The following is a 26974-nucleotide window of genomic DNA, read 5'->3' as shown; positions in this document are numbered from 1 at the left end:
GCCCAGCTCTTCTGAACTCCTTTTCTCCTGGCAGGAGAAAAGCAACTTAACCACTTGCCTACACTTACACCCCCTTCCTTCCCAGGCCATTTTTCAGCTTTCAGAGCTTTGAACGACAATTGTGCAGTCGTGCTACACTGTGCCCAAAGAAAGTTGTCATTGTTTTCTTCACACAAATAGAGCTTTCTTTTTGTGGTATTTAATCACTGCTGGGGTTATTTTTATTTATTTTTTATTTTTATTTTTTTTAATCTATGGGGAAAAAAAATTTCTTTTTTTTTCTGTCGGTAAATTTTGGAACTAAGTCATTTTTTGCCGCCATTATTGTAATTGGGGCACTGATTAGTGCCCTGATTGCATTCTTAGATGTCCCCCTGCGTGGAGATGCCACTGATTGGCTCTCCTTGCCATATGCACCGTCAGTTGGAAGCGAGGAGCGACGATTACCGTCACTTCCTTATTTACATGTGACTGGCTATGATTGGACACAGCCGATCACATGGTTAACCACTTTCAGACCGGACCATTTTGCTGGTCAATGACCAGAGGTCTTTTTACAATTTGGCACTGCGCTGCTTTAACTGGTAATTGCGCGGTCATGCAATGTTGTACCCAAACAAAATTTGCGTCCTTTTCTTCCCACAAATAGAGCTTTCTTTTGATGGTATTTGATTGCCTCTTCGATTTTTATTTTTTGCGATATAAACGTAAAAAGACCGCAAATTTTGAAAAAAAATGATATTTTCTTTTTTTTGTTGTTAGAAAAATCCAATAAACTCAATTTTAGTCATACATTTAGGCCAAAATGTATTCAGCCACATGTCTTTGGTAAAAAAAAAGTCAATAACTGTATATTTATTGGTTTGCGCAAAAGTTGTCACATCTACAAACTAAGGTACGTTTTCTGGAATTTACGCAGCTTTTAGTTTACGACTGCCTATCTCATTTCTTGAGGTGCTAAAATGGCAGGGCAGTACAAAACCCCCCCAAATGACCCCATTTTGGAAAGTAGACCCCCTAAGGAAATTGATAAGTGGCATGTTGAGCCCATTGAATATTTTTTTACACAAAGTTGTCACTAAATGATATATTGCTCACACATGCTATGGGCATATGTGAAATGACACCCCAAAATAAATTCTGCTGCTTCTCCTGAGTACGGGGATACCACATATGTTGGATTTTTTGGGAGCCTAGCCGCGTACGGGGCCCCGAAAACCAAGCACCGCCTTCAGGCTTTCTAAGGGCGTAAATTTTTGATTTCACTTCTCACTACCTATTAGTTTTGAAGGCCATAAAATGCCAAGATGGCACAAAACCCCCACAAATGACCCCATTTTAGAAAGTAGACACCCCAAGCTATTTGCTGAGAGGCATGTTGAGTCCATGGAATATTTTATATTTTGCCAGAAGTTGCGGGAAAATTACAAACTTTTTTATTTTTTTTTTTCACAAAGTTGTCACTAAATGATATATTTCTCACGCATGTCTAAGGGCGTTGCAGTTTTGAAGGCCATAAAATGCCAAGATGGCACAAACCCCCCCCCCCCCCAATGACCCCATTTTGGAAAGTAGACACCCCTAAATTTAGGGGTACACTAGTGAGACTAGGTAATAAATGGCGGGTGCCCTGAAACTATATAAAAAAATAACTAACCAACCAGCGTCACCTGTAACAGTTATATGGTGATCACTGGTGAAAGGGTTAACTAGGGGGCAATCAGGGGGCTTTATGCAGTAGTATATGGGGGTCCCTGGCGCTATAAAAAGCTGCAGCGAACCTAAATACCTACCTGCCTAACTAGCGTCACCTGTGACACTAATACAGCGATCAGAAAAACGATCGCTTATTAGGCTGGGTTCACACTGGAGCGATGCGGGAACGCCACGAATCGCGGTGGGTTCCAGCATCGCATGCCTCCCGGCGGCAGTTCTCACTGCCCTATGCGAACTGCTGGGAGTGTCAGTGAAATGTTAATGACACCCCCAGATCAGTTCGCATATCGCAGTGCGATCTGCAAACTCGGATCGCATGGTGTGAACACCCATGTGATCCGATTCTGCTGCGGACCAAAAAAAGGGTCCCGTGCGAATTTGCGGCGGGTGCGGCGCGAATTCAGCCATACTATCTGTATGGCTGAACTCGAATCGCACAGAGATCGGATGTGATTTGCACTGCAGTGCGGTGCGAATCACATCCGTTCTTATAAACCGCTGCAATGTGAACCCAGCCTTAGTGACACTGGCGACGGGGGGTGATCACGGGGTTAAACCTTTATTGGGGGGGTAAGGGGGGTACCCTAGAGCTAAAGGGACAAACCCTAACTGCCCTAACAGTTATTACAGTCACAAATGACACCAATGCAAAAAAAAAAAAAATGCTATTGGTGTCACTGTGACTGGGGGGGCAGGGGTGATTGGGGGGGTGATCGGGGGGTGAAGGAGGGGTGTGAGCGTGCCTGGCATGTTCTACTGTGAAGTGTCGTGTTGGTGCAACTCACCGATTCTCTCTCCTCGGTGCCGGAATGAAAAATACCGACACGGAGGAGAGATTACATCACTTCCTCTCCTGTGTTTACATTACAGGAGAGGAAGTGATGTCACGCCTCACTTCCATTCGTCAGGAGCGATCGAGAGGGGGTGGCCATGAATGAATGGCCGCCCCCTCATCCCGGATCGCTTCTGAACGAAAACCGACCGCCGCTGGCACCGGGGGGGGGGGGCCCAATCGGGCCCCCCACCCGCGGGAAGGCAGGGACGTACAGGTATGCCCATATGCCTGCCCGTGCCATTCTGTCGATGTACATCGTCGTGCGGCGGTCGGCAAGTGGTTAAAGTGCCACGGACACTGCTCTCTACAGAGATCGGGTTGCTAGGACATGGCGCAGCCACGATTGTCGCACTGCACAGGTGCACGAGAGTCATGGCGTCGTTCCAGAACGAGAGCCACACCGCCCCACCGTCATTTGACGATGGGTGGGCAGCAAGCAGTTAAAGAAGTTGTAAAAGTAGAAATCTTTTCTGTGTAGTAGCCCCCTAATTACTTACCTGAGCCCAATCTCTCTCCAGCGATGACCACAAATGTCTAAGCCATCCAGGACACTGGAAGGGGGGGAGGGGCAGGAGCATGAGCACCAAAGAGGGACACAAGAGGAGGAGCTTCCGGACTGCACAGAGGAGGCAAGTATTGGGCCCCTTTCACAAGGATGATTCATTCAGGTCTACCTGTCAGTTTTTTAGGCAGACATGAACAGACTCTCCATAGAGGTCTATGGAGGGACGGATGTCAGCGGTGACATGTCTGCTGACATCCGACCTGCTCCAATCCAGAAAAGTGTGGCGGAGGAAAAACCTACTTTTCCATCTGTCATCGGATCTAGTGACGACGGACTCTACGTTCCGTCTTCATCCGACCTCCCCATAGAGGAGAGCAAGACTGTCTGCTCTGCATAGCGAGGGATTCCCTGCTGAGTAACCAGATTCCACTTAGAAGCACCCATATCAAAGGGGCATAAAGAACACCCTGAAGGCCCTGTTTTTTAAAATATGTTCAGGTGCATCAAGCGTTTGGGCATTCATTCATTCCATTTGCCATAATATTGAGCTCTAAACGCCTAGCATTTAGGTGCGTCTGGTGTTTTTTCTGCTGAAACTTTCCTTGCCTGAACTTGCTAGTGATTTGGGGGGGGGGGGTGCCTCTAAACCCCCCTGTAAGCACCTATGTGTGCACAGGCATGTTGGCTAACACAGAGGGGTGTTTTGAGGCAGAAAAATAGTCAAATGTAGGGCTGAAACAACTAATCGATCAACAACTAATCGATTATGAAATTAATCGATTACTATTTTCATAATCCATTAATTGGCTAGTCACATAATGGGGTTAAAGAAAAAAAAATTAGCCATTTATAGTACAAAAAGAGAAAATTGCTACTGTAAATATTACTGACTGTTCTACAGTAAATTGAACCCCTTACAGTAGTGATTATCTGCTTTTTTTCTACTATAAAGGGCTAATTTTCATTTATTTTTCTAACCCCATTATGTTACTAAACGTCTTAGACCTGGTTCACATCTATATGTTTATTGGTGCTTTTTACAGAAATGCACTACAGTTCATTTACATGGTTTCCTATGGGACACGTTCACATCTGAAAGGGTCGGGGACTTTTAACGCAAAATGGTGCTTTATTGGTTCAATATACTTAAATGGAGAAGCTGCAGAAAAGCGTGTAATGCGTTTTTGCATCAATTTGTGTTTTTTAATCTGTCCAAAAAAATGCAAAAATACAAATTGCAGTAAAATCATGTGCGCAAAAATCAAAACGCACTGCAGAAACCCATCCAAAGCAAACTGCATAGGTGTGTACCGAGCCTTATGCTGGCCACACAGATCAGTTTTCAGATGAGAATATTCAGACGAAAAATCTTTGTACATTCGCTGAATGAAAGAATTTTGTTAAAAACAAGTGAAATTTTCAAACATTCTGTTTTTAAAATGAATGTAATTTCTGAACGAAAACCACATACTGTCTGAAAATTCCTTTGACTAGGACGTTTTCTATTTCCAAATTTTCCTGTCACTGTGGTTGAAAATGAATGTCAATTTGACCCACTTTTTTATTTTTAAGGTTATTAACTGATTAATCGATTAATCGAAACAATAATCGGCTAACTAATTGATTATGAAAATAATCGTTAGTTGCAGCCCTAGTCAAATGCCCTTAAAAGCAGCATTCCGGACACCCAGTGTGCATGAGGCCCTAAAGTGTATGTCAAACAAACTTTCTTTTTTATTAGTTTGGATAGGGTGGGGAAGGGAAAGAACTGTTGGATTTTTAGTGCAGCACCACAGCTTATTTTTGTCAGACTTTGTAACAGTGGTGGCTGGTGCTCCTTTTTTGGGGGGCGGCAGCAAACAAACCCCCAGGTTAATGACCCATCAAAGATATAGCTCCATCCTAGAGAACAAAGCAGATAAAAGCATTGTCGGAGGAAGTCATCTTTGTGAGAGGTAAAATATAACTTGGAAGTTACACCCACACATTGCTTGGTGTGTGCTTATCGCAAAAAATATCTGTTGCTAGGTATATTTGTATTTGTGAAATATAAGATTTCTGTACTGCCAATGAACAAAAGGGATGTGGTTGCAGAGGTTGAGGTATGTCACAATGATAACATGCCATACTTTTATGCCTGTTGTGCTGTAAGGGTGATCAGTACTGAGAACAGATCCATAAAGCTGGTGTCATTGTATACGTATGGCAAGGGGGAATGTTGCCTCTGAAATGTCATGTTACATGTTTTTGTACTTTTGATATGCTGAATACATTCATAGGGAATATTCTTGCTAGTCATCAATGGTAATCCATCTGCGAAGTGGGTGATTGGTGTTTTTCAGATCAGCTATGGCCATTTTGTTTTGGCTTGTGTGCTGTCCATTTATAACCACTTTAGAACTGCCTGCATTGTATTGCAGAAGGGCAGCTCCTACAGGCACAATAGAAATAAGAATATAATATAAGAAAAATTTCAATAAGAAATTTGAATATATATATATATATATATATATATATATATATATATATACAATTTTATTTTTGGATATGTTGTATAGCAGAAAGTTGTGTGATTTATTTATTTTTTTTATTTTATTTTTTTCCCCTTAAGCATTTTTCTTTTTATATAATAAAAAAAATCCCAGTGGTGATCAAATACCACCAAAAGAAAGCTCTATTTGTGTGGGAAAAAACATGATATAAACTTTGTTTGGGTACAGTGTTGCATGACCGTGCAACTGCCAGTTAAAATAGCACAGTGCCGAATAGCAAAAAATGGCCTGGTCATACATGATGTAAAACCTTCCGGGGGGTCAAGTGGTTAAGTGGACATATCCACTCTCAAATGTGATTTCTTGAAGTTTGTGAAAAATACAATTAAATGTTTTTTTTCGTAATGCATGAAAGTAATAAAACACTTTGCCAAGGCAGTAGCTATAACTAGTCTTTCCTGGCTTAGGTCTTTTACAATGGATCCAATGTGAAACAAGTGGATGTTCCTACAACTACGGGAATGTTTGGTATCCTAGCAAGTCATGTCCCAACATTGCAAGTTCTCAGACCTGGACTTGTCACAGTGTTTGCTGATGATGGATCTGCAACCAAGTACTTTGGTGAGTGTCTCTGAAAAACAAAGCACTGCCTCACGAAGTATGTAGTTAAAGTGGAACTAAACCTTTCTATCCTTTACAGCCAGGGAAGCTGCCATCTTAGCCTCTGTTTGATCTGTGGTTGCCATGGTGCTGCACTTGTGATCAATTATGAAACCAGCCATTTGATAGCCTGACAGTTCCTTCGGAGCACAGGCAACTGTGACTGTTAAAATTCACAGCATGCTTTGAATTTTACGTTTTTGGGAAACTGTTAAACTGTTCTGCTTTAGTATTACATTTTGTATGCCAGATGTTCATAATTTTTTATAGATTTATTTTTTTGGCTATCATTGAAAATCTTCAGCTTAAACTCATGGGGTTTGGGATAAGTACAAGCTGTTACATCCAATATCTTGTATATTTAGTTAGCAATATTTGCACAAGGCCATTAAGGTGTCACTTGCTTTACAGCTCAGTCCCCTCTTATTTGTTAATTTTGTTAAAAATGCATCGAGGAAGTGTGTGACACCATCCTTTTGTCATAATAGATAAGTGGTACTGTAAAAATGGTTATGCCTTACCGCTGGAGCTTGTGAGCAGTCTGCCGCTTTTAGCGGTTGTGGATTCAGTGTCTTAAAAAAGAACAAACCTTGCTGCATTTTTTCAGCAACACTTTGTATGGGAATGAATGGTAAGGCATGTAAAATGTACAACACCGAAACTGCACCCCGTGAAAAGCACAAAAGTGTAATATTCATCATGTCAATCAGCTTGTCTGTAACTATACAAAACTGGAATATCACTTTTTTTTTTTTTTTTTGTATAATCTTATAATGGAGAAAAAGGAAAAGAATAATGGACATGGATTCCATGAGAATAAGACAAAATCTCAATACAAATGGCAATTCAGATGGTAACAAACCATATTAGTTCTTCTAAGTCTAAATTTTCGTCCTCCCCAGGGAAGGGGGTGGGGGGGGGTAAGCTACCCCACTTGTTTAAAGGTCACTTTGGATTGCGCTGGCATAACTAGGCAGATACATGCTACTGCCCAATGTTTCACTAAGAAGCCTGCCCCTGTCCGCCCTCATGGGAGAGGGGGGGGTGGGTTCCGGGAACCTCCATCTGCCCCTCTCCGGCCAACATGCGGCCCGAGGGCAAACATGAGGAAGACAACATTCTGTTATGGTCCCTGCCTCCTCTATAACATGGAGAGGAGGCAACAGATAATGTAGTGAGTGATCCCATTCGCAGAACGATATCCAATTTTGCTAGGTAGCCTGGACCCGATTGTCATAAGATTCCATAACACAGAAACCAGACAGGTAAAGAGAATAGAGAGGTTGGGGGGAGGGGGAAAGAAGGGTGGGAAAGAAGCTCTCTCCTCCTAGCACGCGCCCATGTTCCTACTCATAAAATGTTTGGGGTGATGTCCGGCCGGTAGCCCACATTTCAGAAGGGGCCCAGATGCTGTACAAGCGGTGACCCCACCCGCATTGTGGTCCCTATTCTAGATGTTTTGATATTGCCGACCAATACGTCCCCCAAGGGCAGGCTCAGCCAGCTCCAGCAGGGAAGTGTCCAAGCTGGAGGCGACTTATCTCTCGTCTGACATGTGCTGTAGCCAAGGGGCCCAAATAGCGTCAAACTTCTCCTTGGAGCCATTATAGGTTGCTACCCTTTCCTCAGCTTCTCTAATCTCCCTCACCTTCCGGATCCACTCCTCCCTGCCGGGAACATGTGTCTGCTTCCAGTAAGAGGGGAGCAGGCGTTTAGCTGCATTTTAGGAAGTGTGGCAAAGCACTCTTCCAGTATTGACTGACCTGCATAGGATGAACATGAAAAGGGAAGTGCAGGCGAGAGAGGGAACGTCGGTGCCCAATATATCCTGTATCTGAGTTTTAATTTCCTCCCAGAATGGCTTAATTTTTGGGCACTCCCACCATATGTGAAGTAAGGTGCCCCTGTGGCCACATTATCTCCAGCAATGGTCAGACATTGTGTGATATATCCGGGATAGGGCAGCCGTCATCCTGTACCAGCGTGTCAGTAGCTTGTAGTTAGTTTCTTGCATTCTAGACTCAATAGTGCTAGAGTGCGTTAGCCGGTACACGAGTCAGCTGTTCCCCAGTGAATTCCTTTCCTAGGTCCCGCTCCCACCCCCCCTACAGGGTGCTAATAATCCCCCCGGGAGGGTACCAGGGGATTGCATCCCGGAGTCTCATCAAAAATAGCTTTGCACCATCACTCTCAGCCCTGATAACAAAAATATGCCTGAAATCTAAGGGGGGCAGCAGCAGTCCTATCTCAGCAATGGACCTGAGTCAAAAAGCAAGGCTTCCCACGTCAAAGCCATCAGGCTAGGTCCAATCAGGCTTCCAAAAGGCATGTAGATGGAAGGGATCCTCGGTCTCTAGCGGCGAGCTGGTCTGAGGGGGTACTTTGTGCACAACGTCTGTTGCCCTTGGAGCAACCCTTGACTCTCGCAGTCTGCCATGGCTGGGGAAGGGATACAGCAGGCAAGTCCAAGTTTCCACGCCAATCCAGAAAAAGTCCACATCACCAAGCTGCAGAGTAGAAAGGAAATGTGGCAGATCGTCCTTATTGCACAGTGTAACCTGACGCCCTTTGTGCGATACTTGCTAAAGGGGAACCCCCAATGGGAGGTGAGGCCCGCTTCTTGAATTGCCGTCAGTAAGGGGCGCAGGGCTCTGAGATGTATTGGGATGCACCTGGAGAGGTCTTGGTAGAAAAATAGCTTTGCACCATCAGTCGAAGTATGGCTTGTTCTCTCTCTGTTTTCTGCATTATGCGATCTTTCAAGGTTTACTTATGGAGTTTACAGATAATATCCCGAGGGGCTTCAGGGTCCTGTGACGGTGGTTTCAGGGATCTATGTGCCCCATCAATTTCTATCTGCGCACTGTCAGGCAGACCTAAAATTTCCCTGAACACCCCAACCAGTGATGGAATGATATCTCATGGCCTCGCAGTGGCCTCTGGCAAGCAGCGGATGCGTATGTTGGCCCGCCTACTGCGGTTCTCATAATCATTAAGCTGGGAAATCGGGGCCTCCATTCTGTGGAGCACATCTCTCCTGCAGCCTGGCAATGTGGGGCAGGGTGTCATCAGAATGTTGCTCCAGAGTCTCTAGTTTGCCCCCCACAGGTGTGTGGTATCAGCTTTCAATTGTGCAATATCCTGAGTGAAAGCTTATTCAATCCGGGCTGTGAAACACTCCCTAGTGGGAAGAGACCCCATGTAGCGTTTGAGATCACCGTCTCCCAGCATATCTGCGGACTCAGAGCAGTGATCGAGTGAGGAGTCTAAGCCCGGGGGGGGGGGGGGGGGGGGTGCAAATCACTCACTGTTCTTGGCAATAGAATCGGAGATGCCGTCCTTGCTGGAACGCATGCTGTTTTGTGGCCTTCTTTCCCGCCACCATCTTGGGCTGGCGGGTCTCCGGGAAGTAGGTGGTCCCTGCCGTGCCCGATCTGCCCTCCTCTGTCCAGAACTTGGTGGAAGGAGGCTTATTCCCCCCCCCCCCCCCCCCCCCGAGTGCTCACTATAGGAGTTGCTTCCTACGGGGGTACTTGTATGGGCTCGCTCGAGTCAGGCTGTTTGCATCTATTCAGACACGCAGCCTGGTTTGGCACCACCCCCCATTCTCTGCTCACAGGTTTTTGACTGACAGCAACAGGAGCCAATGGGAGAGGGAGAAGAGCTGCCACAAGCATGCACAGCACTGGATCCAGACTTGGGCTAAGATGAGTATTTAGGGGGGGCGTGCTATAATTAATTTTTTTACCTTAACTGCTTGCCGCCCACCATATAGCAAAATGATGCCAGCAGAGTGGTTGCGATATCCTGACCGGACTTCCATATGACGTCGCCAGAAATGTAAAGGGCGACGTAAACTGTTGGCGCTATATAAATCCTGTATAATATGATAGATGGAGCTAAATACAGGGCAATCTGTAAAAGAAAACCTGTTAGTCTGCAAATAACTTGAGACTGGGGTGGAGGTTCACCTTCCAGCATGACAACGACCCTAAACACAGCCAGAGCTACAATGTAATGGTTTATATCAAAGCGTATTCATCTGTTAGAATGGCCCAGTCAAAGTCCAGACCTAAATCCCAATTGAGAATCTGTGGCAAGACTTGAAAATTGCTGTTCAGACGCTCTCCATCCAATCTGACAGAGCTTGAGCTATTTTGCAAAGAAGAATGGGCAAAGCTGTTAGAGAAAGGTGGTTCTACAAAGTATTTCCAGATATTTATTTGCAAAAAAATGTGAAAAACATTTATCGTTTTTCTTTCACTTCACAATTATGTGCCACTTTGTGTTGGTCTATCACAGTGATGGCGAACCTTGGCACCCCAGATGTTTTGTAACTACATTTCCCATGGTGCTCAACTACACTGCAGAGTGCATGAGCATCATGGGAAATGTAGTTCCAAAACATCTGGGGTGCCAATGTTCGCCAACACTGGTCTATCACATAAAATCCCAATAAAATTTTAGGTTTTTTGATTGTAACATGACAAAATGTGGAAAATTTCAAGGGGACAGTATAATGTGCTGAAATGCACATCACACTGTCCTTTCACAGTGGCTCATTGCAGCCAAAACTGACACCCAATGTGCTTAAGCTGATGGCACACACACATCTCATGCATTTATTGAACACACCCATTACCCACCCAATACAGGGCACCTGCACCCACTTCTTGCCCAGGCCACATTTCAGCTGTCGCACTTTGAATGACAATTGCACGGTCATGCTACACTGTAACCATGTGAAATTGTTATAATTTTCTTCACACAAATGGAGCTTTCTTTTGGTGGTATTTAATCCTGGGTTTTTTATTTTTTCCTAAAAAAGTGGAAAAGTTTTTCTTACAAAATTTACTGACAGTAATTCTTCTCCTTCACTGATGGGCACTGATGGGTCATGAATATGCCACACTTATGGGCACGGATGGGCAGCAGTGATGGGCGAGAGCGGTCGTTCTGGGAAGCTGTCATGACGTCCACCCATAACGAAAGCCACACCGCCCAGCTGTCATTTGACTGTGGGCAGGCGGCGAGTTGTTAAACATTCACCGTGCTGGAGGAAAAAGTGAATCCTTGCAGTTAAAGTGGTTGTAAACCCTTACAAACCACTTTGACCTACAGGTAAGCCTAGATTAAGGCTTACCTGTAGGTCAAAGCAATATCTCCTAAACCTATATGGTTTAGGAGATATTGTGCGCGCAGGCGCACTGAGCACGGGAGTTCCAAAAATGGAGCTGCCGCATTTGTCGACTCCCGTGCGCATGCGCGGGAGTGACGTCATCGCGGCTTCGCCGAATGACAGCGGCGGAGCTGCGAGACGCTACCAGCAAGATGGATGCAGCGGACTACAGGGGACAGCGGCGACTTCGCTGGTTCCTGTGTCAGGTAAGTGACACATAATGGGCTACTATGCGATGCATAGTAGTCCATTATGCTTTACCTTTGCAGGGAAAAAGAGGAAGTAAACTCATCAGGGTTTACTTCCTCTTTAATAGCTGGTTTAACTTTCTTTGGCAGCAGTAACTTCCAGCAAGCTCTTTCAGTAGCTCTGGATCAGACCTGCACAACATTCAGGAATTTTTTTTACCCTTCTGCTTTACAAAACTGCTTCAGCTCCAACATATTTGAAAGATTTCTGTTGTGAACAGCTCTCTTCAGGTCATTCCACAGCTTCTCCCTGGAGTTGGGGTCTGGGCTCTGACTGAGCCACTCCAAAATGCGCATTTTATTTTTCTGAAACTAGTCTGTGGTGGATTTACTTTGATGCTTGGGGTCATCCTGCTTCATCACATAAGCTTCAGCTGATGGACAGCCTAATGCCTCGTACACACGTTCCGATTATCGTAAGACCGATCGTTCACATTTTGTTGCATACAACTAAGATCGAATACAACAGTGCAAAATGTGTGTAAGATTTTTGTCGTACGATTCTGGAACAATCTTCCGTCGTGCGTAGCTACGTATTTTAAATGATGTCAAATACGTGTGACCTGTGTGTCCTTCTGGTTTATTTTCGTGCTTCCGATCATGCGTGGTGTTTGTCGAATGACATTTATCGGATGCATACTGTACTGGCTATACGATTGTCGTACGACGGGCTGTCATCCGACCAAAGTTTTCCTGTTTGTCCCTTCGGATTTGGTTGGACGGACTGTTGCGATCGGCTGTCGAAAGCTGCGTACTAACGATCAGATTATCGCACGATCTGTCCGAAAGCGACTTTTGTGGTCTGATAATCGGAACGTGTGTACGAGGCATTAGACAGATGAACAGATATAGTGTTGAATATTCTTCCCCAACAATTTAAACTTTTGTTTCTTCAGAACACAATGTTTTTCCAGTAGCTTTGCAGTTTGCCAAACTTCAGGTATGCTGCCGTGTATTTGTTTTTTTGTTTTGTTTTTTGCTTGTTTTTTAGTTGAGCAGTGCTTTCTGCCTTAGTGTTCTGCCATGGACATCTTGCCTGTTCAAAGACTTGCATATGGTAGACTTATGTACACGGATGTTTGTTTTAGTGATGTGTTCAACTCTTTAGCTGTTAATGCGTGCCTTCTTTACCTAATTGAGTATTTTGTGTTGTGCCTTGGCGTTATCTTGGCTGGGCACTTTTAGGAAGAGTAGTCACAGTAACGAAACTGTCCTTTTTTTTTTTTTTTTCTTTTTTTAGACAATTTGTCTAAATGTTGAAACCATTTGTCTAAATGTTGACTAATGCAGGGCTTGACAAATTTTGCTTTTTTTTTTTATTTATGACCGACAAAACGCCCCCTCCTGCTGCGATCCGGTGCCCTTTACTGCTTACCGTGGCCGTCGGTAATGGCGGAGGTGATCCTCACCTGTCCCTGGCCTGACATGGAGATGAGTGAGGGGGGAGATGCCCCCCCCCCCCGCCTGTATCCAAGTCATTGCAGGATGGAAGCAACGTCAAATCTTTACTTCCACCCATAGCTCTTAAAAGGGACATTTTATTTTATTCTTTTCAAATGACAATTTTTTATTTTTACGCTTTTTTTTTTTTTTTTTTTTAAAGAACATGAAAAAATAAAAAATAAGTTAAAATAAATATATTATTTTTTTCAACGCGCCCCGTCCCGCCGAGCACGCGTGCAGAAGTGAATGCATACATGAGTAGTGCCCGCATATGAAAGCAGTGTTCAAACCACACATGTGAGGTATGGCTACAATTGGTAGGGCAAGATCAATAATTCTAGCCCTAGACCACCTCTGTAACTTAAAACATGCACCCTGTAGATTTTATTTATTTTTTTTACCGTCTCCTATGGAAATTTTAAAGGGTAAAAGTTTTTTGCCATTCCACAAGCAGATGCAATTTTGAAGCATGACATGTTGGTTATCAATTTTCTCGGCGTAACATTATCTTTCACAATATGAAAAAAAAATTGGGCTAACTTTACTGTTTTTAGTTTTTCATTTAAAAATATTTTTTCAAAAATAAGTGCCCTTGTAAGTACGCTGCACAAATTCGGTGTAACAAAGTATTGCAACGACTGCCATTTTATTCTCTAGGGTGTTAGAATAAAAAATATATATGTAATGTTTGGGAGTTCTAAGTAAAGGGAAGGAGATGGGCGGGCAGTGAAAACAGGCAGGGGAAGCTCCATTAGCATTGGTGGTTGTCTTGTCATACCGATGGCCACCACAAGCGGGCGCCATATTCGAGCAGGAACCATAGGACTGCAGAAGGCCGCGGCCTCAATTACTGGCGTGCCTCAATGCGATCGCGCCGGGGGGGGGGGTCTGAATTCCCCAGCTGTGCCACTCCAGGTGCCAGGTCGCTACTTCAAGTCGCAAATGCAACCTGGCGCCCAGGGTTTGTCGAGCCCTGGACTAATGAATGCCTAAACACTTTAAGATTGCTTTGTATCCCTTTCCAGCTGTAAGCTGATTAACTACTCTCGATTGTATGTCTTCAGAGAGCTCCTTTTTGTGATGCATGGTATATATCAGCTCATGCTTCTTATGAACAGCAATGTTAAAATGTTTGAGTGCTTCTTATCAATCAAACTAGCTCTAAATCACACCTCCAAAATCATTTCTTTAATTGGACTCTGACTAGTTTTTCCTTTGAAGTAACTAGTCTACAGGTTCACTTTTTCCACCAGCATTGTGAATGTTTAATGGGTGCGTTCAGTAAAGACACCAGAAATTAGCATTTGTGTTATCAGCTTAAGCACATTGTGTTTGTCTATTGCTGTGACTTGGATGTGGGTCACACCATATTTTATGAGAAATTACTGCAGAAAATCGGTTAATTCCACTACATTTATTTAGATAGATCTAAAAAGTACTGATCTCTGCAAGTACCACAATGACAATGAAATGATAGATGAGTTGAAGCAGAATACATATAGGAGTATAATAACTGTATCATTCTCTTCTTTTGTCTTAGTGAGCAGTGGGTCTGTGACAGTGAATGCCGACTCCTCTGTACAGTTGCTGGCTGAGGAAGCAGTAAAACTGGACATGTTGGATCCAAGTGTAAGTACAAAGCGAAGTACAAAGCTGTGCTATTACATGGATAAATGATCAAACACTTCTCTGGCAGATAGGGAGACAGGTTCTGCAGCCCTAATGAAGCTTTGAGAAGAACTACGCTGTATAATAGAGTTCTATGGTCACAGCATACACTCTTTCTGTAACATCAACATTATAAAACAGTGTGACAATCCAATGTAATCTTTCTTGAGAAATCTTCATGTTATGAGTGCTGCCTATCTGCTGGCCCATTGTTCTACAATTTTTTATTTTTTTTGTATTCGCTGCATGTTTTGCAGCTTTTCCTCTGCTGTTTATGATTTGATTTCTAGGTATGTTGCTGACTGCAAGTATTAAATCCTGTGCTGACTCCGCCTCCCGAAACTGCTCCTTGAAGGAGTTGTAAAGTCTCATGGTTTTTCACCTTAATACATTCTATGCATTAAGGTAAAAAATCTTCTGTGCTGCAGCTGCCTCCCTTTCGTTCCAGTGACGAGCATGAGCCCAGCAGCTCCAGCCGCTGTCTCGGGTTCTCATTGGATAGATTCATAGCAGCAGGACCATTGACTCCCGCTGCTGTCAATCAATTCCAGTGACATGTGAGCCGGGGACGGAGCCAAGTCCCGTCTGCGTCGATGGACACAGCAGCAGGACTTGGGAGCGTGCCTACATGGGTCCCCATGGAATGCGACTCTTCGTGGGGGCACTCAAAGAGGAGGGACCAGGAGTGCTGCCGGAGGACACCAGAAAAGGAGGATTGGGGCCACTTTGTGCAAAACCCTTGCACAGAGCAGGTAAGTATACCATGTTTTTTTTTTTTAAAGGAACCTTTACATACAAACACTTTAACTCCTATGTAGCTCAGAAGGCAGGCTCTGTGAAATGTGTGGCAAAGCAGCATTTTCCCACAGGGCATCGTGCATATGTGGCACAGAATTCAAGGAAATGGGGGACCTTTCACAAGAAAAAAATAATGAAAGCTGATTAAGGTTACATGAGTTTACATCACCATCTTCAGTTCCGTTTACGGCCTGTTAACGCACAGCATCTTCATCTTGAACTTAGGGTTATATCACCCCTTTAGGAGAGGACTAGGCAGAAAGTGTTAAAAACAGCAACACTTGCACAGTACCACCCAGGGGGCAGTCCTACTAGCTATAACCCCTCACTGCATCCAGCAGTGCAGTTTTTTTCCTGCCTAGAGTAGAAGGGCTTGGCTCCCAGTGGGACCTGGGAATTGTTTTTTTTTTCTGCATTTTTGATTCCTGTGATCTACAATCAACAGTCGGGCTGGGTGACAGGCTGGACAATATAGATCCTGATAGTCTCCCCAGCCTGGCCATCGAGCGCGAGCAGACCTTAGCTATGCTCTGGGTCGGCCACAACATGCCCTGTCTGATTCAGGGACGGCCGGTGAGCTATATGCTCCGGGGCACACATATGACCAGGCTACTTCTGTCTGTGTCAGTGTGCCATGGCCGACAGCCACCCCGTACTGCTCGGGTGATGGGTCTGTCTGTGGAATGCGTCCAGCAGTCCCTGCAGGAGGGGTAAGTGTGGTTCCACCTGTCTCAGCAGGATGGAGCAGCTGGGAGGTCGACTAGGGGGTCTCTCTCTCCCTTTCTTCTCTCACTGTCCCTTCCCTCCCCCCATGCTATGGGCTGCTATGTGACTGGGCACATGGGGGTGCGGTGCACATACCTGGCCGGGAGTCCTCTGGGGGGGGGGGGGGGGGGGCTCTGGGTCCTGGCTAGGGGTCCGCTCGTCGTCCTCCCAGTTTCTGGGTCCAGGGGGGTGCTTGTGGTGTGTCTGCAATGTGCGGAGGCTGTCGTACGATCCACAGCCATTTTTCTTGGGGTCGCGGCCATTTTTTTTTTTTTTTTTGATAAATTTATTTACAAGGAGTGGGGAAACCCGCAGCTGGCATTTTCAGACCCAAAACGCATTACCCCTTTGAGGAGAGTTTCCTGAAGAAATGGATGTCTCCTCCGATTACTGACATCCCCCCCTCGGTATCCAGGTTAAATAAGTTGACCACAATTCCGGTGCAAGGGACTCCTGCTTTCAAGGACCCTACCGACAGAAGGGCCAGAGGCGGTTGCCTGGCCCATGTTTACGTGGTGGGGTCAGCATTGCGGCCAGTGTCAGCAGTAGTGCTACGTCGCCTGATTTGGCTGAAACGCTGGTCTGTGGACCAGGCATCTAAGAAAGCGCTGGCGGACTTGCCCTTTCAGGGAGAGAGGCTATTTAGAGCCTCACTGGATGACAACATTAAGAATGTTTCTGGGGCGTAGGCAAGGGCCCTCCTTTTCCGCTCAGAAGCTGATTTTTTATTTTTTTTGTCTGCCCAGGTCGGCAGATGAGCGTTCCCAGTCCGACAAGGTGCCTGCTGAGGGACAAAGGCATCCCTGGTTTCACAAGCCTGCAAGCAAATTTGTTACCACATGAAGGTTTGCCCCTGCCCAACTCTCGGCTAGGGGGTCACCTTTGGGAGTTTGCAGCCCGGTGGACCTCCCTGCTTTCCGACCAGTGGGTCTGCGAACTGGTTTCTAGGCCGCCAAACTGATTTTTGATTTTTTTTTCCCCTTCAACCTTCATCATCTTCCGGCTTGTCGGGAAGCCCTGTTTGGGGCAGTACAGGACCTGCTGTTGCGCAGGGTGATAGTGCCTTTACCGACGCTGGAAAGGTTTCAGGGTTTCTACTTCAATCTGTTTGTAGTCCCAAAGAAGAAAGGGGTCTGTCCGGTCCTGGACCTCAAGGCCCTCAGCAGCTTTGTGAAAGTACAAAGGTACTGGATGGAATCGGTTCGCTCATTGGTTGCTGTACTCCATCAGGGGGATTTTCTGGCATCCCTGGACATCAAGGATGCATACATACATGTCCCCATATGCATACATGTCTCCATATGCATCAAGCATCAGAGGTTTCTGCGATTTTCTGTCGAGGACGAGCACTACCAATTTGTAGCTCTCCCTTTTTGTCCTGGCGTTGTCACCGAGGCCCTTCACCAAGGTTCTAGCCCCAATGTTGGCTTTGCTAAGGCAGCGAGGGATCGCAATTGTGGGTTACCTGGACAACCTCCTTCTGAGGACAGTTTCCACCTCAGAATTAAGGGAGGATGTGGCAATCGCCATGCAAACTCTTCGGGAGTTTGGTTCAGAAGTCGGTGTTTGTGCCGACTCAACGCCTGGAGTACCTGGGCCTGCTTCTGGACTCCAAAGAGGCGAGAGTCTTTCTCCCTTCGGACAAGCTGCGGTGGAGTTGTTGGTGTCCCGCAGGTGGTCGTCGCTGCTGCGTTTTTGCATCCTGGGTCTCATGATAGCCACTTTCGAGGCGGTACCGTATGCTCAATTCCACACTCGAGTCTTGCAAAAGGAGATCCTGTCCTAATGGGACAAATCTCTGTTCCTGGATTGTCAAATTGGGGTGAGCCAGCTAGTCAGGGATTCCCTGCTCTGGTGGCTGAGGTCGCCGGCCCTTCGGTCTGGGAAGTCGTTCTTCCTCTTCATTGGACGGTGATCACAATGAACGCCAGCCTGACCAGTTGGGCTGCCGTTTGGGGTGTACAGTCGGTCCAAGGTCGCTGGACCCAGGAAGAATCCCGCCTGCTGATCAACGTCCTGGAATGTCAGGCGGTGCCTCTCCACTTGGTCACAGAGGTTGCAGGAACGTCTGGTCAGGACGTGGTGGCATATGTCAACCATCATGGAGGAACAAGGAGCTGGGCTGCAGCACTGGAGGTCGCTCACATCCTGCGGTGGGCAGAGTGGCACGTGCCGGCTCTGTTGGCCGCGTACATTCCGGGTGTAGAAAACTGGCAAGCGGACTACCTAAGCTGTCAGATGCTGGACCAAGGGGAATGGTTGCTACATCCGGATGTATTACGGCTCCTTTGCATAAGGTGGGGCACGCCAGATGTGGATCTCCTGGCTTCTCGACTCAATTGGAAGGTACAGATGTTTGTGGCCAGGTCAAAAGATCCCTGGTGGTGGCTTCATGGGGACATTATTTGCCGATTTATGCTTTCCCCCACTCAAACTTCTACCACGTCTGCTTCACAGAGTGGAGGCCGAGGGGATTCTGGTAATTCTGATTGCCCCAGATTGGCCTCAGCGTCCGTGGTATGCCGACATAGTGCGAATGCTGGCGGATGTTCCTTGATGGCTGACTATGCAAGAGGACCTTTGGTTGCAAGGTCCAATGCTTCATCCTGCTTCACCGTCACTGGCTTTAACAGCATGGCGGTTGAAAGCCAAGTACTAAGGGATCGAGGTCTGTCGGATTCGGTAATATCCACTATGCTGAAGGCACGGAACTCCTCTTCTCAGGAGATTTATCGTATGTGGAAGGCCTACATCTCCATGTTTGAGGAGATGGGGTGGTGTCCACGCACGTACTTGGTTTCCAGGATCCTGCTGTTTTTGCAGCAAGGAGTGGATCAGAAACTTGCTTTAAGCACCAGTAAGGGGCAGATATCCGCTTTGGCTGTCTTTTTTTTTTTTTTTTTTTGTTCAGCAACCCTTGGCGACTCATTCATTGAGTACGTTTGTTCAGGGGGTTAGACATGTGGCCCCTCCAGTTCGACCACCACTACCTCCCGTAGGATTTGAATCTGGTGCTCTGTGCTTCAGAAACCGCTGTTTGAAAACATTAGGGAGATTCCCTTATTGACACACTCAGAAAGTAGTCTTTCTAGTGGCTATTACATCTGGCAGGAGGGTTTCTGGGTTGGCGACCTTGTCTTGCAAGTCTCCCTACTTGATGCTCTACAAGGATAAAGTGGTGCTGCGCCCGCAGCCTTTCTTCCAAAGGTTGTTTCGGCCTTTCATCTAAATGAGGGCATTGTGCTTCCGTCCTTATGTCCTTGGCCGCCACACCCCAAAGAGGTGGCTTTGCATTCCTTGGACATGATCCGGGCTCTGTGGGTGTATTTGTCTGCTATGGCTCCTTTTCGGAGGTCGGACTCGCTGTTTGTATCGGTGGCTGGTCCGAAGAAGGGACTGGTGGTCTTGTCGGCCACCATTTCTCAGGGGATCAGACAGATTGTGGTTCAGGCTTATGCCATAAGGGGGCGGGCGCCTCCCTTTCCTGTCATGGCACATTCTACCAGGGCAATTGGTGCCTCTTGGGCTTTCCAACATCAAGCTTCCGTTTCTCAGATGTGTAAGGAGGCGACCTGGTCGTCCATTCACACATTCACAAAATTTTACAAGTTTGATGTTAGCGCATCTTCGGATGCTTGCACTGTTTAAGGTTGCAACATGTCCGTCGAGGAGCTCTAGTTATGGGTGGAGTTATTTTCTTGCTATTCCCACCCCTCGTGTTTTTTTTGTTTTTCCACACTGGGGACGTCCCTAAGGTCACGATGAAGATGCTGTGTCCATCAATGAATGAAAGAGTAAATAGGATTTTTGTACTCATTAATGGACACAGCACCCACCCCTCCTGTTTGTACTGCTTTTGACTAACTGAGCTGCTGGATGCAGTGTGAGGGGTTATAGCCAGTAGGATTGCCCCCTGGGCGGTACTGTGCAAGTGTTGCTGTTTTTAACACTTTCTGCCTAGTCCTCTCCTAAAGGGGAGATTTTATAACCCTAAGGTCAAGATGAAGATGCTGTGTCCGTCATTGAACTTCAGAGAAAAGGATTTTACGGTGAGTACAGAAATCCTATTTTTTTTTTTTTCACAGTGGATGAATGGCACTCAATGCTAGTGTACTGTTTGCAATGCAACCCAGACATTTGGTGCAGGGACTTGCAATTAAATGCGGACATACGTTTTATCACAGTACTTGGAGCCCTTTCACACTGGGGCGGTAGCGGTAAAGCGCCGCAAGTTTTAATGGCACTTTACTGCTGTTATTGCGGCACTTTGCCACTATTCGAATACGATTTTCCCCCTTAGGGTGGGACTTTATAGGCATGGATTGTGAAACCATGTTAAAAAAAATTATAAAAACATGGACTGTTAAACCAGCATACATTATACAACATCAGATGCAAATAGAGTGAAAGGCACACATGTGGACAATAAAATACTGTTTGCATTCGTAATTCCTATGTTACGAAGTAAACTGGCTTTGCTATTTGGGCAGAAGCGGGATGCTTTTAACCCCCTGAAAAATGCCCCAGCATGAAATCGATCTAAGGTAGGTACTGCGTGTTGCTGCACAACATCGCAGTTTACTGCGCTGTTTTGTGGACACGTGAATGAAATGTTGCATTGTGCACTTCAAATAGATTTGACAGAAAGAGGGAACTGTATAATGTGCTAAAATGCACATCACGCTGCCCCCTCACAGCAGCTCATTGCAGCCAAAACCGACAGCTTGCCTGCACATTAAGGTATACATTTATTAACCACTACTGGAAGGATTTACCCCCTTAATGACCAGGCCATTTTTTGCGATACTGCACAATAATGTACAAATAGAGCTTTTGGTGGGATTTGATGACCTCTGCAGATATTTTTTTTGCGCTATAAACAAAAAAGTGGAATTTAAAAAAAGATTACTTTCTGCTATAATACATATGCAAAGTATTTTGGTAAAAAATCGCAATAAGCGTATATTGCAAGATCAGGGGCTCAAATTCTCATGAATGAAAAATAAAGTATAAAAGATGACAAAATAAGGGTTAGAAAATAAAAAATGTAAAGTTAATAAAAGTCCTGTGTTAAAGGAGCCAATTATAAATGGTTTTTATTTATATGTAGACATTAATACAAATATTAAGCTGGCAGCTTCTTTCTGAGCTGCAATGAGACATGGAAAACATAAATTCCAGTCCATATCACAATTTCATAAATGCTGCACAGTGAAGATGAGATGCAATAGTTGCTCTCCGGTTCATAAACGTACACCTTAAGGGCCCTTTCACACGGGCTTGTCCATTTGCTCAGTGGAGGATTCATCCGCTGAGCAGGTGGATGACAGGTCTACACTCACTGTGCTGAGACGTACCTGTCAGAGCTCTGCTCTCCTCTATGGGGAGATCTGATGAAAACGGACCGCCTGTATGTTTTCATCCGATTTGCCAGATGAATGGAAAACAGGGTCACCATCTGTCTGCATTTCACAGACAGGATCAGATGGCAGCGGGTGTTAGGACATGTCACCGCTGACATCCGCTGCTCCGTGGGCGTGAATGAACTCCTTTATGTACATTTTATGTATGGCTCAATTTGCACTAGATCCACACCAAAAAAATCAATGTGCAGGGCCCCCCCCCCCCCCCCCCACACTGGAATTGAATCGCATGGGTGTTCAGACACATGCAATCTGATTCCACAGTTCGCACTGCATTCTGCAAATACGATTTGGAGGCGTCATTAACTTTATAATGACACCCACAGCTGTTCAGAGCGCAGTGTGAACTGCCTGTGATTTATTATTATACACGATTTATACACGATTTCTGATGCGGTGCGAAACCTGCACAGCTATCACTGTGGTTCCTGCACTGCAGCAATGTGAACCCAGCCTTGTTGTGTTGATGAGGGAATTGGGTGATTTCCCTTTCCTTCAGCCCATGGTTGAAGAAAAGAGAATTGCTTAATGTATGGCCAGCATAGTCTGTTATTATTCAACCTTCTTTTTTTTTGTAAAATCTTTTTTGAGTTTTTCAACAGCATAGAAAATCGCCCACACCCGGGCCAACAGTACCCACGCAGGGGCAAACTCTCCGCTACGGCTACAACCGCAGCAGGGCATATCAGGTAACACAACATGATCGGTCTGCCTCTGAGGCAACAACAGGCCTCAACCAGGCAGACCGATAAAAACAAAACTAAACGTATCTAAGCCCCCATGGGGGGGAGGGTTAACAGCAGGAGAATCCGTGCTCAAAAGCATAAGTACACGATGTCAAAGCATAGAAGTACAAGTAATACCTGGGTCAGTCTATTACCATATCAGGACCTTAATGTTGGTCTAAGGGTTAGTTACTGCATCAGTCGCCGTAGTGCTATCAGCTAACCAACAAGTCCACACCTTTTCAAATTTTTTTGGGCATCCCCTACCCTCGTAGGTAGCTCTATAAAGGGGCAAACTAGCATTCACTAGACCCTTCCAGAACGTGACAGAGGGGGGAGATGATTGCTTCCAATTCATCGTGATGGCCTTGCGTGCATAGTATAGTAGTAAGGATATGAGTATTTTCCTAGCTCTGTGGATTATCAACTGCTCCACCAGCCCCAGCAGACAACATTTAGGATCATAAGGAATACTAATCTTAGTAATGTTGGCTATTACCTGGAGAACTTCCTTCCAGTAATGCCCAATTGCTGGACAAGCCCAGAAAATGTGAAAAAACTCCCCTGGCTGATACGAGCATTCAACCTTCTTTAACAGACCAAACTGTCCAGCAAAAGTGGTAGAAGGTTAAACCAAACCATTTAAAGCAGAACTTTCCCCATAATTTAATAATATAATATTTCTTGGCAAGGAACATACGATCCACAGTAATAATTATGCTACCAAAATTTGTGAGTGCTGTAAACTGCCTCCAGCATTTCTACTACTTCTTGCCGGAGGCTGCCATTTTTCTGAAGCCCAGATCCCCTGCAGTAAATCATAAAAACTAAGCCTATCTATTTAACAGTTCCACTCCTGGAATGCTGGGATTGCCAACTGTCACATTTGCGTGTAAAAAAAAAAAAAAAAAAAATTCTATATACACGTATGTGTATATAGAATTTCTTTTTTTTTTTTTGTTCCTCAAGTCAGTTGCTGTGCCCTCAGCCCCTCTGCTGCTACATCAACAATATCTTTACTGGCATCGCTCCTTTCATAAGCTCATCAGGAGAGAACCAGAGTTTGGAAGCCTGAGGGGCTTAGGGTGACACAGATGCTGCAAACAACTGACCTTGTAGCTGAAATTGGTTGCTGCATTAGAAAAGATAACCCAAATTAAATTGTGATAATTGAAAATCTTTAGACCTAAGTGGTGGTGGGCTGCTTTACCCTAAAAAATGATCAATTTTCCTGGGAAAGGTCATTGCCATCAGCAGCAAGTATGCTATGCCACTTGAGGCTGAAGAGTATATTGTTTTCAGATAGACCTCCTTTCCACTGCTCACCCGGGCTCTCCCGTCTGCTGGCTATCCGAAGGCCCAAACAAAGCCAATGCTTCATCTCTGATTTAGTAATCTGGAAGCAATGTCATGACGTCGCTTCCGGATTACTGGCATCTTAAGGTGCCAGTTTTAAAAAAATAGAAAGTATTCAAAAATGCCGATCTTAAAGTTTTTTGAATACTTTAAAGTGCAGAGGGGCTTGGAGACTTATAGACCCTGAATCCCTCCAGAAAGAGTACCTGTCACTGCTTATTACTGTCACGAGATGTTTACATTCCTTGTGACCGCTAAAATGTAAAAAAAGTGTAAAAATTTTTTTTTTTTTTTTAAATGTACAGAATATCGTCACCCGATTTCGGCCTGAAAGGCAGTCTAAAAATTGGTATCTTATCGGCCCTGAAAAAAACGATATTGGTCGATCCCTATCCTGCATGTATCGTCTGCAAATATAGCTACTTGGAGACATAAGGACTGTTGCTTCTTTTTAACTTTTCTTGACAGATTGCAAAATCAAACCTGGAAAAAGCACAGGCAGTGTTGCAGAGTGCGGGAGATGAAGTGGCAAAAGCAGAAGCTTTGGTTAATGTGGAGGCATGTGAAGCCATTGTTAAAGCCCTGGAATGAAAGCCGGTATGTATCCATGTCATTATGCCCCCACTTTCTGCATTTAGCATGCATGATTTAATAAAACTTCCTTAACTGAAACCTGTATATTGACCTAGAACTAACCTCCTGAATAGATTTATCTTGAAATTCCTGTTATTAAGAAATATGGAAGCTGTTTGCCAACCTGATCTTGACAATTCGAGTTGGCGGTCTGTCTCTGGCTTTTACTACTTGGACTCACTGACCCAGAACAAGCATATTAGAGACGTCAGTGACATTCCAATTTTAGATCTTCATGCTTGTTCTGCGACTGTGATTTGGCCTAGGTTCACACTGATGCACTGCGAGTTGAATCCATTTTGCAGTGTGATTTGAAGGAGCAGCAGTGTAAGTTGATGCAGTTCAGACGCAATGTGTTTTTAATGCAATTTGGAGACAGCTGCAATTTCTTTCCTGGACTTGCGCTTTCTCTCTGTTGGGACGTGGTCCAGGGATGGGAGGTGAACAAAAAAGCAAAGACTTGCAGAAAATTTACTGGAATGATGCTACTTGAGGTTAGAGAAGCATGTTGCATGCAGTTACCATTAAAGTCTATAGAGCTAAAAATTACACCGGTCTAAAAATTGCATTGGATTCGCATTGCGTATTCAGCGGGTAAAATAAGTATTGAACACGTTAACATTTTTCTAGGTAAATATATTTCTAAAGGTGCTATTGACTTTAAATTTTTACCTCGTGGGTAACAATTCATGCATACAAAGACACCAAAACAAATATGTTCAGAAATTATTAAGTTATGTGTAATAAAATTGAATGAAACAGGGAAAAAGTACTGAACGCATGAAGAAAGGGAGGTGCAAAAAGACATGAAAAGCAGAGACACCAGCTGAAATCTTTCAGTCATTAGAAATCAATCCTGCCCCTTGTCAGTGCAAATTAATATCAGCTGGTTCAGTCTCAACTGATGGCCTATATAAAGGTGTCTCATTGCTAAGGTGTCACACAAAAAAAATCTCATAATGGGTAAAAGCAAAGAGCTCTCTCAAGACCTTTACAACCTTATTGTTGCAAAACATACTGATGGCATTGGTAACAGAAGTACTTGTATACTTCTGACTGTTCCAGTGAGCACTGTTGGGGTCATAATCTGGAATTGGAAAGAACATAATTTCGCAATAACTGGCCATGACCAGGTGCTCATCACAAGATTTCTGACAGAGTGAAAATATCAGAAGAGTTGCACAAGAGCCAAGGACCACTTGTGGAGAACTTCAGAAAGACCTGGAATTAGCAGGTACAATTGTTTCAAAGAAACAAATTAATACATTCAACCACTATGGCCTGTATACATGCTCACCACGCAAGACTCCATTGCTGAAGAAAAAGCATGTACAGCTTAACCACTTGCCGACCAGCCATCACAGTTGTACTGCTGCAGAATGGCATGGCTGGGCAAAACTACGTTGTGTGATAGCTCTTAGCCCTGTGGCCACTAGTGGGAGCACACACCCCTCCCCGAGCCAATGCGAGTGCCCACCGGTCTCTATCACTGCCGGGCTCCTACGATCACCGCTGAGACATGGAGAACCCAGAACTTGTGTGTGTAAACAGTGTCCGGTTCTCTGAGGGGAGAAGTTACAGATCGTCTGTTCATACAGTGTGAACAGCTATCTGTTATCTTCCCTGCACAGTCCCCATCCCCCTTCAGTTGGAACACAAACTAGGAAACGCATTAACCATGCCAGTGACATTTTTACAGTAATCAATGCATTTTTAATCGCACTGATTGCTGTATTAATGCCAATGGTCCCAAAAATGTGTCAATTGTCCGTGTCTGCCATAATGTCAGTCACGATAAAAATCGCACATCACCTCCATTATTAGTAAAAATAAAATGAATAATAAAAATGCTATAAATCTATCCCGTTTTGTAAACGCTATAACTTTTTTGCGCAAACCAATCAATATACACTTATTGAGCTTTTTTTTTTTTTTTTTTTTTTTTTTTTTTTTTTTTTTTAAACCAAAAATATGTAGAATACATATCGGCCTAAACTGAGGAAAAACTTTTTTTTTATATCTTTTTGGGGGATATTTATTATAGCAAAAAGTAAAAAAATCTTGCTTTTTTTTCAAAATTGACGCTTTTTTTTTTTTTTTTTTTGTTTATAGCGCAAAAGATTAAAACCGCAGTGGTGATCAAATATCACCTAAAGAAAGCTCTGTGTGGGAAAAAACGTCAGTTTTGTTTGGGTGCAATGTCGCATGACTGCGCAATTGTCAGTTAAAGCGTCGCAGTGCCGAATCGCAAAAAGTGCTCTGGTCAGGAAGGGGGTAAAATCTTCCGGGGCTGAAGCGGTTCTGTCCTGTACACAGGACGTTTTTTACAACCTCTCCTGAATGATTTAACTTGTCAGATAGTAACTAATGTTTAAAAAAGTCTGTTTTGCAGTGTTTACATGCCTTTTAGCCGTGTTTGTGTTTTAGAGGCATTGTTAACTTTTGACCATTTAAAAAAAAAAAAAAAAAAAAAAAATACGCCAGTAGACTAAATGCGGAAAAACACAAGTTACCACGTTTAGAAGCGG

General features: G+C 44.6%; 1 protein-coding gene across 1 annotated transcript in view; it reads left to right on the top strand.

The window, feature by feature from the left end:
• ATP5F1D (ATP synthase F1 subunit delta) overlaps positions 1 to 26974 on the top strand; it is a 40161-nt gene that overhangs the window by 8982 nt on the left and 4205 nt on the right. The window contains exons 2-4 of the mRNA XM_077476048.1: positions 6016 to 6169; positions 14619 to 14707; positions 24282 to 24410. Coding sequence (XP_077332174.1) covers positions 6016 to 6169; positions 14619 to 14707; positions 24282 to 24404 — 366 coding nt within the window. The 3' untranslated portion in view covers positions 24405 to 24410. The remainder of the gene's footprint in view (positions 1 to 6015; positions 6170 to 14618; positions 14708 to 24281; positions 24411 to 26974) is intronic.

The sequence above is a fragment of the Lithobates pipiens genome, unplaced genomic scaffold (assembly GCF_037356315.1).
Source record: "Lithobates pipiens isolate NorthernLeopardFrog02 unplaced genomic scaffold, aLitPip1_a1.2 Scaffold_13, whole genome shotgun sequence".
Taxonomy (NCBI): Eukaryota; Metazoa; Chordata; class Amphibia; order Anura; family Ranidae; genus Lithobates; species Lithobates pipiens.
Note: the sequence above shows the minus strand (reverse complement) of the source record. Positions and strands in the feature narration are given on the sequence as shown.